This window comes from Phyllostomus hastatus, unplaced genomic scaffold, assembly GCF_019186645.2.
Source record: "Phyllostomus hastatus isolate PE091 unplaced genomic scaffold, TTU_PhHast_1.1 phas_scaffold_93, whole genome shotgun sequence".
Lineage (NCBI taxonomy): Eukaryota > Metazoa > Chordata > Mammalia > Chiroptera > Phyllostomidae > Phyllostomus > Phyllostomus hastatus.
The window spans coordinates 21,507,828-21,521,852 of NW_025334042.1; the positions used below are offsets into that span (position 1 = coordinate 21,507,828).

General features: G+C 37.8%; 1 protein-coding gene across 1 annotated transcript in view; it reads left to right on the forward strand.

The window, feature by feature from the left end:
- The first annotated feature begins 322 nt into the window (after positions 1–322).
- The window catches only part of FAM186A (family with sequence similarity 186 member A), a 108,453-nt gene continuing 94,750 nt past the window's right edge, over positions 323–14,025 (forward strand). Inside the window, exon 1 of the mRNA XM_045829388.1 lies at positions 323–502. Coding sequence (XP_045685344.1) covers positions 323–502 — 180 coding nt within the window. The remainder of the gene's footprint in view (positions 503–14,025) is intronic.

Sequence of the window (14,025 nt, forward strand, 5' to 3'; positions counted from 1 at the left end):
TTGTTCCTGTTGTCTATTCTTTTTTTACCCACCCTCCCCCCTTCACCCTTCTACCATCACAGAATATAGAATGTTTAGTTCTCTGCATATAATAAGCACTCTGTAAATGTCTGAGTCAATGATAATGTCACAACGGGTCTTTATGACATCACCAGAAACAAAATACTATGCTTAGCAAAAGATTAGTGGCAGGGTAAACCACAACCTCTGAGATCAGGAACGACCTCTTCTAGCTTCCTCGTGGACAGGTTTATCAGCATTTGCCTATATTCTGTGGGAAAAGAAGAAGAAATAAAAGAAAATCACTCAACTTTTCAAAATAATGTTCAAAATGAAAAATGAGATAGACAATGAATCTGATTCAGAAAATGAAGTTGTGGATTATACCATCTTGTCCAGAAAAGACCTTGATAGATTAGAGGTCCCTAGACTTGAGATCCCTGTCTCAGTACAGCAAATCATCTCTAAGATTCAGCAAGCGCAGCTCTATCGAGCCAGACAGGTAGGTAGTACACGAGAATTTTATAGGTTGCAACTGTTTGTTTTTTTTTACTTTCCATTACCAGCTACATTTTTTTAACTCACTTTATTTGCATGATATTTGACTATGTTTGAGGTAACTTTGATTTCAAATGACAATTTCACCTGACTCTGTGGATAAACAAATTCCAATTTTATATTAATCTCTTTCACTTTCATGTTAGAATTAATCAAGCTTTTAAACAAATCACATGTGCTATTGAATAATTGAGATACAAAGACAAATGAAAATCTATAGCTAATTTTGATACCTAATTTTAGTCAATAGTTTTCCTTTTTTTCAACTAGGCTTTTATCAATTAGCTATTAGCAAAAGAAATAGACTGCTTTGAATTCTAGCTCCTTTTATTTCTCCTGAACACTGGGTGGAAGAAGGATTTATTGGCCAAGAGAAATCCAAACACAGTGAACGAAGAGCTTAAATAATATGTCAAATAGACCCCAAACAATTAGGGCTATCCTGCATTCTATTCTCTCAGGCAATGCAACAAAATCAGTCATATTAATAGAAATTAATTCAGGGGAAGTTCTTTTCTTATATTTAAGGAGTGCTAAATGTTATACTTTCTCATTCTCCACATAGACTTACTCCTGCTCCAGGTCCGCACAATTAGCAACAGTAACAGTGTTTGCTTTTAATAACTTCATCCAGGTATAATTAACATACAATAAATTGTGAATCTACAAGTTAATTAGCTTTGATATCCATAAACACCTGTGAAACCTCCATCACAATCAACATAATGAATTACACATCACCCCCAAAAGTTTCTTCATGCCCCTTTTCAATCCCTCCCACACATCCCTCCTTGTCTCCTGACCCCAATCCGCAGCCAACCACCAATACACTGTTACTATATATTATTTTGCATTTTAAAACAATTTTATGTAAGTGGAATCATATAGTACCTACTTTCTTCTGTCTTCTTTCACTTAGCATAATTATTTTGACATTCACCTACATTATTGCATATATAAATATCAATAGTTCATTTTTTTATTGCTGATTATTTGTCCATAAGATGAGTACTTGGGTTGTTTTGGATTTGGGGTTATTACAAATAAAGTCACTATGAACATTTCACATGAATATGAGCATATTCATAATCTATGAACATAAATAAGCTTTTATTTCTTTTTGATAAATACCTAGGTTTGAAATGGCTGGGTAATGTAGCATGTAAATATTCAATTTTTAAAATAAACTACAAACTTTTAAAAACTGGTTATGATTTTGTATTCCCACAAGCTATATATGAGATTTTTCAATCACTCCTCATCTTTATCAACACAGCTGTGTCTTCTGAACACAGCATATTTCTCCATTTATTTAGGTCTAATTTTTCTCAGAAGTGCTTTGCAGTTTTCAGTGTCTATATGTCTTGCATAACTTTTGTGAGATTTATTCCTAAGTATTTCATTTTTCATACTATTATTTTCTAATTTCCATTCTTAATTGTTCTCAACTAATATTTAGAAACATAGATCTTTGTGTATTAATTTTGTATACTGAAACCCAGTGGTTAGTCCTCATAGATTTTCTTTGTATATTATTTAGGTTTTTCTACATACACAATCCTGTCATATGCTAATAGAGGCAGTTTTATTTTCCCCTGTATACATTTAAACTTCATTCTTTTTTTTTTAATTTACCATACACTTTTTTTGTTGTTGTTATTTTTTTTAAAGATTTTATTTATTTATTTTTAGAGAGGGAAGGGAGGGAGATAGAGAGAAAGAGAGAGAAACATCAATGTGCGGTTGCTGGGGGTTATGGCCTGCAACCCAGGCATGTACCCTGACTGGGAATCGAACCTGGGACACTTTGGTTCCCAGCCCGCGCTCCATCCACTGAGCTACGCCAGCCAGGGCTTAAACTTCATTCTTGACATACTGAGTAGGCCAGGACCTCCTTTATAAATTTGAATAGAAGTGATGAGACATCCTTACTTTATTCTTGATTTTCAGAGAAAGCATTCAGTCTTCCACCATTAAGTATAATAAGAGCTGTATATATTTTATAATGCTCTTTATCAAGTTGGGGAAATTCCCTTCTTTTCCTAGTTTGCCTATTTTTGATCATGAATAGATGTTGGATTTTTAAAGTTCTATAATTGCATATATTGTGATACGACCACCACAATACATCTAGTTAACTTCCATCACTGCACATGGTTACAAATTATTTTCCTCGAGATATTTTAATATTTACTCCCTTAGCAATGTCAAATATGCAGTATAGTATTATGAACTATAGTTGTCATGCTGTACATCATACCCACATGACTTATTAATACTAAGTTTTATCAAAAGCTTCTACTGTACCTAGTGGAATACTTATGTGTTTTTCTCTCTTTGAATCTGTTAACATAGTAAATTATGTGGATTTATGAATGCTAAACCAACCCTGAATTTTTTAGATAAACCCCATTTACTAATAATGTAGCATATTTTTATCATCTTTTAATAAATTTGCTAAAATTTTGTTAACAATTTTTGTGCCCATGTTTATAAGCTATATTAGCCTGTATACTTTTCTTGTGATGGTATCAGATTAATGCTAGCTTTATAGACTCAAGTAGAATATTCTCTACAATTTTCTGTAAGAGTTTGTTGAGGAATTGGCATTTCCTTTGACATGTTTGGTAGAAATCACCAGTGCTTCAGTGGGGTAGGGAGGAAACCATTATAACCATTGAGACTTGGGGTATATTTCATGGAAAGGTTTTAAACTACAAATTTAATTTTAAAAAATCATAAGGCTATTCAGTTTATCTTATTTCTTCTTCAGTGAGCTTTCACAATTTGTGTCTTTCAAGGAATTTGCCCATTTCATCTGAGTTGTTGAGTTTACTGGTCTAAAGTTGTTCACAAAAATCTCTTACCTTCACTATCTGTAGAATCTTTAATAATGTCACCTCTCGTTTCTGATATTTTTTCTGTCTTTTTTCTCTCTTTCTGTCTCTTTCTTTGCTTATCAGTATAAATGTTTATCAGTTTCTCTCTTGCTTATTAGTCTATAGGTTTATCATTTTTATTGATCTTCTCAAAGAATCAATTTTTTATTTCACTGATTTTTCTCTAATTGCTTTTCTGTTTTCTGTTTTACTGAGTTCCATATTTATCTTTATTACTTCATTTACACTTTTTACTTTGGGTATAATTCGCTCTTCTTTTTCTAACTTATTTTTTAATTTAAATCATTTTTAATTTTTCAATTACAGTTGACATACAATATTATATTAGTTTCAGGTATATACCCCAGTGATTAGACATTATATAACTAAGTGATCATCTTGATAAGTCTAATACATGTCTGACACCATACATAGTTATTAGAATATTATTAACTATATTCCCCATTCTGTCCTTTCTGTAACAACCAACTTGTACTTCTTAATCCCTTCACCTTTTTCACCCATCCCCTAACCACCCTCCCATCTAGCAACCATCAAAATGTTCTCTGTATCTATAAGTCTGTTTCTATTCTGCTATTTTTATTTATTTTTATTTTTTAGATTCAAATGTTGATATATGCATCTATTGCCATTATATTATTCATATTCTTTTATCCCTTTCTTCTTCTTAAAAAAGATCCTTTAACATTAAATGTAATATTGGTTTGGTGGTGATAAACTCCTTCAGCTTTTTCTTATCTGGGAAGCTCTTTATATATCCCTCAATTCTAAATGATAGTTTTGCTGGGTAAAGTAATCTTGGTTTTAGGTCTTTGCTTTTCATCACTTTGAATATTTCTTGCCAATCTCTTCTTTGCAAAGTTTCTGTTGAGAAATCAGCAGACAGTCTTAATGGAATCTCTCCTGTAGGTAACTAACAGCTTCTCTTTTGCTTCTTTTAAGATCTTCTCTTTGGCCCCGGCTGGTGTGGTTCAGTGGATGGAGCACTGGCTCGCAAACTGAAAGGTCACTGGTTTGATTCCCAATTAGGGCACATGCCTGGGTAGCAGGCCAAGTCTCCAGTTGGGAGTGTGTGAGAGGCAACCATTTGATGTCTCTCTTACATTGATATTTCTGTCCCACTCTTTCTACCTCCCCTTCCCTTTCTCTAAAAGTAAATAAATCAAATCTTTTTTTAATAAAATCTTTTAAAAATAAAAAAGGTCCTCTCTTTGTCTTTGACCTTTGGCATTTTAATTATGATGTGTCTTGGTGTGCACCTCTTGGGTTCATCTTCTTTAGGACTCTCTGCATCTTAGACTTGTATGTCTATTAGTTTCACCAGGTTAGGGAAGTTTTCTGTCATTATTTTTTTAAATAGGTTTTTTTTTAAAATAACTTTGCCCTTGTAGCTGGATGTTTTATTTTTTAAATATATTTTATTGATTATGCTATTAAAGTTGTCCCATTTCCCCCCCTTTATTCCCCTCCACCCTGTACACCCTCTCCCACCAACACCCCCCCCCCCGCTTTAGTTCATGTCTATGTGTCATACTTATAAGTTCCTGGGCTTCTACATTTTCCATACTGTTCTTGCCCTCCCCTGTCTATTTTCTACCTACCATCTATGCTACTTATTTTCTGTACGTTTTCCCTCTCTCTCCCCCTCCCTCTCCCCTGTTGCTAACCCTCCATGTGATCTCAATTTCTGTGATTCTGTTCCTGTTCTAGTTGTCTGCTTACTTTGCTTTTGTTTTTGTTTTAGGTGTGGTTGTTAATAATTGTGAGTTTGCTGTCATTTTACTATACATGTTTTTGATCTTCTCTTTCTTAGATGAGTTTCTTCAATATTTCATATAATAAAGGCTTGGTGATGATGAACTCCTTTAACTTGACCTTATCCGAGAAGCACTTTATCTGCCCTTCCATTCTAAATGAAAACTTTGCTGGATAGAGCAATCTTGGATGGAGGTCCTTGCCTTTCATGACTTGGAATACTTCTTTCCAGCCCCTTATTGCCTGCAAGGTCTCTTTTGAGAAATCAGCTGGCAGTCTGATGGGAACTCCTTTGTGGTAACTGTCTCCTTATCTCTTGCTGCTTCTAGGATTCTCTTCTTCATTTTAATCTTGGCTAATGTACTTATGATGTGCCTTGGTGTGTTCATCCTTGGGTCCAACTTCTTTGGGACTCTCTGAGCTTCCTGGACTTTCTGGAAGTCTATTTCCTTTGCCAGATTGGGGAAGTTCTCCTTTATTATCTGTTCAAATAACATTTCCACTTGTTGCTCTTCCTCTTCCCCTTCTGGTACCCCTATAATTTGGATATGGGAATGTTTAAAGATGTCCTGGAGGTTCCTGAGCCTCTCCTCATTTTTTTTTTTTGAATTCTTGTTTCTTCATTCTTTTCTGTTTGGTTGTTTCTTTCTTCCTTCTAGTCCCTTCCATTGATTTGAGACCCAGTTTTCTTCCCATCACTATTGGTTCCCTGTGCATTTTCCTTCATTTCACTCAGCATTGCCTTCATTTTTTTCATCTAATTTGTGACCAAAGTCCACCAATTCTGTGAGCATCCTGATCACCAGTGGTTTGAACTATGCATCTGATAGGCTGGCTATCTCTTTGTTGCTTAGTTGTATTTGCTGTGGAGCTTTGATCTGTTCTTCTGGTTGGGCCTTTTTTCTCTTGACTGCCTGTTACTAGTGAGGGGCGGAGCCTTAGGTAATCACCAGGGCGGGTCAGCCTAGTCCTTGGGTTGTGACGCTATTTGTCAGGGTGGGGTTGGAGAGGGAACAATGGCTCTTGCTCGACTCTGTCAGATTTCAGTCCCTTCCTCTGCTTCCCCCAAGCAAACTGGGTCCTTCTGGTGCTGATTCCCATGTGGGTGGCCTTGTGCACATTCTAGGACCTTGTGAGTCTCTCCAACGAACTCTCCTGTGAGGCTGGGTATCTCCCCTGGCACCTCAACCCCCACAGGTGTTTCCAATAGGTGTTTTGAGGCTTTATTTCCCAGTGCTGGAACCCTGGGTTGCACAGTTTTCTCTTTCCCCAGTTTCACCTGGTTTATCTGCGTGTGAATGTGGGACCCCTGCCGGTCAACCATCTGCCTTGCATGCAGCGCCCTTCCACACGTCACTGCCTCGCTGGGTCTACCTGCTGCCACCCTGTGCCCGGGTCTGCCCGCTGCTGTCTTGCAGGCCCGGGATCCATCAGCCACCACTTTTTGTGCCGGGGACGCTCCCCTCCACCCGCTTCCCAACTCTGCCCTTTCTACTGGTCTGGCTGAATGTGTCTATTTTAACTCCTTGGTTGTCAGACTTCAGTAAAGTTCAATTTTCTGTCAGTACTGGTTTTTTTTTGTTTATTTGTTTCTAAGTTTTTGTTGTCCTTATTTTTGTTGTGCGAGGAGGCACAGTGTGTCTACCTATGTGTCCATCTTGGCCAGAAGTTCAAATAGATTTTTGTGGGAAGCTCTTACCTGCAGAGTTCTCCCAGCCATGGAGGATAAAAATGAGTCATCCAGGACACATTCTGTTGTTCTTTCGGGAAAGGGGGTGGAGATTCCCTCTAGTGGAGAATGCTTCAAGCCCTTCGGGGCATTTTATTGGGATATAGCTTTTTTGAAATAGCTTTTATTGAAATAGTGTTTTATTTTTATTGAAATAGCTTTTATTGGGATTGGTATGCACAGAGGTATACAGTAAGGATGCAAAGCTTGTCAATCAATGTCTACAGGCCATAGTTACAGAAAACAGATATTATCTATAGCTAACAATTGAGGAAACACAGAGATCTGCCTCGGGTCCAGGTGTGTTAGATATGCTGATGCCAGAGGGTTGTTAAGGTGTGGTTCGTGAGATTGGGAGTTCACTCCCTTATACTTTGAACTTAAACATCTGGTTTATATCAACAGGACTATACAAAGCAAAGCAAGCTTCAAGGGACACAATGTATTCTTCAGGCCTGATTTCCCAAGGGAACCCTCAGTGGTAGTATCAGGTCATGCCTGCCTCTAGCACTCCCGGTGTTTGTGTTGAGACTTACAGGCAAGGCCTTGCTTGCTTGAGGCTACAGTTTCTGATACCACCCAAAGTGGTCCCCAACAAGTCTTCAATTTCTTTCTTTCTCTGTTCTCATTCTGGAACTCCATGATGTAAATGTTGGTATGCTTGAAGTTTTCCCAGATGCTCCTTACGCTGTCTTCATATTTTTGGATTCTTTTTTCTTTTTGTTGTTCTGATTGTTTTTTGCCCTCTTATATTCCCAATTGCTGATTGCATTCTTAGCTTTATCTATACTACTGTTGATCCCCTGTAAATTATTCTTCATTTCAGTTAATGTAGCCATCATTTATGATTGATTTTTTTTATGGTTTCTACATTCTTTATCACACTGTTGAAGTTCTCACTATGTTCCTTAGGCATCCTTATATAACCATTGTTTTGAATGCTGTTTCTGGTAGCTTGCTTGCCTCCATTTCATTTAGCACTTTTTTTTTTTAAGGTTTCTCCTGTTCTTTTATTTGGGACCTGCTTCTTTGTCTTCCCAGTTTGTTTGCTTCCATTTGTTTCTACGTATTAGGTAGACCTGTTACATCTCCCAAACTTGGTAGAGTGGCCTTGTGTAGCAGGTATCCTATAGGGCCCAGTGGCTCAGCCTTCCCAGTCACCTGAGCTGGACTCTCCAGGTATACTCCTATGTAGGCTCTGTGTTCTATCCTGTTGTAGTTGAATCTTGATTGCTGTTGGTGTCACTGGAAGGGAATAACCCCTCCAGGCCAATCAGCTGTGAGAACTGAGAACTGGCTGCAACTACAGCAGATGTGCTGCTGTTTGGGAGTCGACCCTACAGAGTCAGACTACCTTCAGTGGGGCTATGGTGCTCACTGAGTTCACTACTTGAGTGGGTTGCTCATGGAGGTGCTAGGGTTGTTATCTGGCATGGTCTGAAGCTGTCTGTCTACTGTGTGCACTGGCTCTGTGACCTCGCAGGAGTTGCAAGGATGGCCAATGATGTGCCTTGCCTGGGGGCTACCTGGCAGAAGTTACAGAGCAATCTGCAAATGGCTGCTACTTGTGCTGGGCTTGGAAGTGCCCAAGAGAGGCCAAACTGTAAATCAAGGTCAGAGGTATATGGTATGCAGAGGCCAGATGCTGCTTGCTTGAGAGATTTTAAGAAAGTCTAAGGCATGAGGCAAGAGAGGACATTTGTATGGACAAGCCACTGGAAACAGCTTAGGTGGGCTAGCAAGGTGGGTGGGGCAAGGTCTCAGGGAGTCACCGGGGTGGGGCTAACAGTGTTAGCTAGGTTGATGGAGACTCAGATATGGTGCCCACCTACTGGCTCTGTGGGGAACAGGGGTTCTCAGAAAAGTAACAGTGGCCTCTGCCAGCACTTTTGTCTGGCAGAAAGCTACTTCCCCAGCTCTCTCCTTGATGCCAGACAATTCAGTACTCCCTCATAAACCTCTGGTTCCTTTCAAGCTGCTGCCCCAGTACTGGAGCTCAGAGGAAGTGACCCAAGTGAGCCCATTTGCAGGCCCTTTAAGAACTGCCTGGGACTGACAGAAGTCCCTCATCTCACTCAGCCACAATCTCTGTTGGTTTTTACAGGCAGAAGTTATGGGTACTTATCTTCCTGGCTCTAGAGCCCTGGGCTGGAAAGCCTGGTATGGGGTGGGGAGGGAACCCTCTCTTCTCAGGAGGGAACTCAGCCAAGATATCCCTTCCAATTTTAAACTGCCACACATGGGTGAGAGACCAGCCTGTTCTGCATCTCCACCTTTCCTACCAGACTCGAAGTGATTTCTTCTTTACATATCTAGTCGCCTAGTTTAGGAATTCCATTTAGCTATATTTCAGGCAGTTCTCCCAGTTTCTTAAGGTAGAAGCTAAGTTCATTAATTTAATAATATTTTTATTTTATAATAAGTATTTTGTTCCATACTTTTGCTTCTCAGCAAATAATAATGCTGTGTTTGTACTTTATTCAAGTTTCAATACTTTCCTTTTGAGTTTTTCTTTTTTTTTCCACTTTTTTCCTTTGATCCATGACTTATTTAGAAGTGTTATTTAGTTTCCAAATAGTTGGAGATTTAAAATTTTATTTTTAATTCAATTTTTTTTAAAGATTTTATTTATTTATTTTCAGAGAGGGAAGGGAGGGAGGGAGAGAGAGAGAGAGAGAGAGAGAGAGAAACATCAATGTGCGGTTGCTGGGGGTTATGGCCTGCAACCCAGGCATGTACCCTGGCTGGGAATCGAACCTGGGACACTTTGGTTCCCAGCCCGAGCTCCATCCACTGAGCTACGCCAGCCAGGGCTATTTTTAATTCAATTTTATTGGATTCAAAGAACTTATTTCATATGATCTGAATCCTTGAAAGTTTTTTAAAAATTTTACTTATTTTTAAAGAGAGGAAGAAACAGAGAGAGAGAAACATCATTATGTGAGACATGGCTTACAACCCAGATATGTACCCTGACCAAAAATCAAACCACGACCCTTTGGTTCACAGGTCAATGCTCAATCCACTGAGCCACACCAGCTAGGGCCCTTGAAAATTTTTAAAAATGTGTTTCATGGTTCAGAATATGGTCTCTATTGGGAAATGCTTTGTCTGTACTTGAATGCAATTTGTTATCTGTTGTTGAGTTGAGGGCTCTATAAATAATGTTGGTGTAAGAAATGTCTGGACCTTTAGAGAAGTTTTATAAGAGTTTATCTGAACCAAAACTTATCACAGTTGCTTCAGAGAGTAACAGTTTTTCCTTTTCTTCTATGCATTTGAAAATAAGGAGGGAATATAAGAAAGATTCCATGAAGGTGGGAAAAAACAAGGTGGGGATTGGATTACAAAGTAACTAACAAGATTATGTTTTCTTTTGAGGGTGGTTATGCTTATTTCAAAGATGTATAAACCCAGATGCACAGAAAGAGTGGTCAGGGCTTGCTTAAAAAATAAACCGTTTACTAAAAAAGTTATATGCTTGTGGTGTGACTACCCACCATGACCTACCCAGTTAAAAATTTATAATCAGATCACCCTTAAAGGATAATTTTCATAGAACCCACAATAACTGTTACATCAGTTTAGTATATAGTATTGTTCAGTCTTCTATCATTTTTTTTCTCAACCATATCTACCAGTTATTGAGAAAGGAAGATAGCAATTTTTTACTATAATTGTGAATTTGTCTAGTTCTAGCAGTCCTATCAAATTCTTAATGTACTTTGTGCCTAGACATTTAGAATTGCTATGTCCTCTCAGTGAATTGGCCACTTCACCATTATGAAATTACCCTATTTATCCTTAGTATTATACTTTTTTCTGTACTATATTTTAGTATTAATATAGCCATTCAAACTTTCTTTTGATGAGTGTTATCATCCTTTTACTTTTCTACCTTTTACTTTTAATGTATTTAGGTTATCATAATTAGAGTAGATTTTTTTTATTAGAAAACAGATAATTGGGTTTCTTATCCAATCTGACAACCTCTGCCTTTTAATCAAATGTTTAACCCATCTACATTTAATGTGATTATTGATATGGTGAGATTTAAATTTACCATCTTGCTATTTGTTTTGTATGTCCCATGTGGGGTTTTTTGGTTTTCTTTTTATTCTTTTTTTTAAACTTTTAGATTCAATATATTTTTATGATTCTATTTTTTTTCTTTCATTGGCTTATTAGCTATAATTATGTTTCACATTTTTTAGTGGTTTCTTTAGGGTTTATAGTATTTAGATTTCAAGTGGTATTATACTACTTCATGAACAGTGTATGAACCTGACAGCAATATTCTATTGTACTTTTTTCCCCACCTGGCATTTGTGATATCTTTATTACACTTCTATGTATGTTATAAACGGTACTTATTACATTCCAGTTACTTTTGCTTTAAACAGGCAACTACACATTTTTGAAATTTTTAAAGGATTTAATTTATTTATTTTTAGAAAGGAAAGGAGGGAGAAAGAGAGGGAGAGAAACATCGATGTGCAAGAGAAATATTGATTGGTTGCCTCTCACAGGTCTTTTTGAATGTTTGGTAAAATCTGCCTGTGAAGTAGTCTGGGCTGGTGTGGCTCAGTTGGTTGGAGTGTTGTTCATACACCAAAAGGTTGGGGGTTCAATTCCCAGTCAGGATATATCCCAAAATTGCAGGTTCAACCTCTGGTTGAGGCACGTATAGGAGACAACCAATCAATGTTTCTCTCTCACATCTCTCTCTCTCCCCCCTTACCCCTCTCTCTAAAATCAAAAAACATATTAGAAAAAAGAATTTGCCTGTGAAGCCATCTAGTTTAGGACTTTTAATTTTGATTTTATTTATTTATTTTTAGAGAGAGGGGAAGTGAGGCAGAAAGAGAGAGAGAGAAACATCAGTGTGTGAGAACTATATCTATCAGTTGCCTCTCATACCCACTACTGGGGACCTGGCCCACAACCCAGACATGTGCCCTGACTGGGAATCGAGCTGGCGACCCTTTGGTTCACAGGCCAGCACGCAATCCACTGAGCCACACAGGCCAAGGCTTTTGTTTGCTGTGATTTTTTTTTTTTATCATTGCTTTACTTTCATTAGTTGTAATTAGTCTATTCAGGTTTTCTGATTCTTCCTGGTTCAGTTTTGGAAGATTGTTTCTAGTAATTTATCCATTTTGCCCAGGTTGTCCAATTTATTGGCATGTAGTTGTTCATAGTATTTTCTTACAATCCTTTGTGTTTCTATGGTGTCACTTATTACTTCTGTTTCATTTCTAATGTTATTTGAGTTCTCTCTCTTTTTTTCTTGTGAGTCAGGTTAAAAGCTTATCAACCTTGTTTATCTTTTCAAAGAACCAACTATTGGTCTCATTGATCTTCTTTATTGTTTTTTCAGTCTCTATGTCATACATTTCTGGTCTGATCTTTATTATTTTCTTTCTTTTACTTACTCCAGGCTTTTTTTTGTTGTTGTTCTTGTTTCAATTTTTAAAAAAATTTTTATTTATTGATTTTAGAGAGAGAGGAAGGGAAAGACAGAGAGAGCAAGAGAAATAGTGTTCCACTAATTTATGCACTCATTAGTTGATTCTTTCATGTGTCCTGACCAGGGATTGTACCTGCAACCTTGGTGTACAAGAGTGATGCTCTAACCAATGGAGCTACCTGTCCTGAGCTGTTCTTTTTCTAGTTCTTTTAGATGTAAGGTTAGATGGTTTGTTTGAGAGTTTTCTTGCTTCTTGAGGTAGGCCTGTAATGCTGTGAACTTCCCTCTCAGAGCTGCTTAGGCTGTGTCCCACAGACTTGGGGTTGTTGTGTGTTCATTTTCATTTGTTTCCATATAATTTTTTATTCCTACCTTGATCTCATTTTAACCCAGTAATTGTTTAATAACATGTTGTTTAGCCTCCATGTGTTTGAGTGTTTTTAAGTTTTTTTACTCTAGTTGATTTTTATTTTCATACCATTGTGGTCAGAGAAGATGCTTGCTATGATTTCAATCTTCTTGATTTTATTAAGACTTAATTTGTACCCTGACAGGTAATCTACCTTTTTTAAAATGACTCAGAGAGGAGAAGGGAGGGAGAAAGAGAAGGAAAGAAACATCAATGTGACAGAGAAACAATGATCAGTTGCCCTTGCACACACCCCGACTGGGGAACCAAACTCACAACCCAGGTATGTGCCCTGACTGGGAATCGAACCTGTGACCCTTCAGTTTGCAGGACAATGCCCAATCAACTGAGCTACAGCAGCCAGGGTGTGATCTATCTTTAAGAATGTTCTATGTACACTAGAAAAGAATGTACAAGAATATTCTGCTTTTGTAAGAATTGTTCCATAAATATCAATTAAATCCAGCCTATCCAGGGTGTCATTTAAAGCAGCAGTCGCCAACCTTATTGGTACCAGGGACCAGTTTCATGAAATATAATTTTTCATGGGCTGGGGGTGGCAGGGAGACAGGAGGCAGAACTCAGGTGGTAATGTGAATGAAGCTTGCTCCCTTGCCTGCTGCTTTTCTCCTGCTGTGTGGCCCGGTTCCTAACAAGCCATGGGCTGCTACTGGCCCATGCATGGCCTGGGGGTTGGGGACCCCTGATTTAAGGTCACTGTTGCCTTGTTGATTTTTAGCCTGCAAGATCTACTCATTGATGTCAGTGTGGTGTTAAAATCCCCTACTATGACTGTATTGCTGTTGGTCTCTCTCTTAATGTCCATCAAGATTTTTAAAAATGTATTTAGGTGCTCCTATATTGGCTGCATATATGTTTATAAGGGTTATATCCTCTTGTTGGATCGATTCCTTTAGTATTATGTAGTAACCCTCTTTATCTTTTTTATGACTTTTGTTTTGAAGTCTATTTTGTCATATATAAGTATTAGTACCCGAGATTTTTGGGGGAGGTTCTATTTGCATGGAATATTTTTTTCCATCCCTTCACTTCCTTTGCTTTTCTTTTTTCCCCTTACCCAAGGACATTTTTTTATTTTACTTTTTTAGAGAGAGAGAGAGAAAGGGAAAAAGAAGGTAGAGAGAGAAATATCAATGAGAGAAACATCGATTGGTTGCCTCTGTATGCACCCAGACCAGGGATC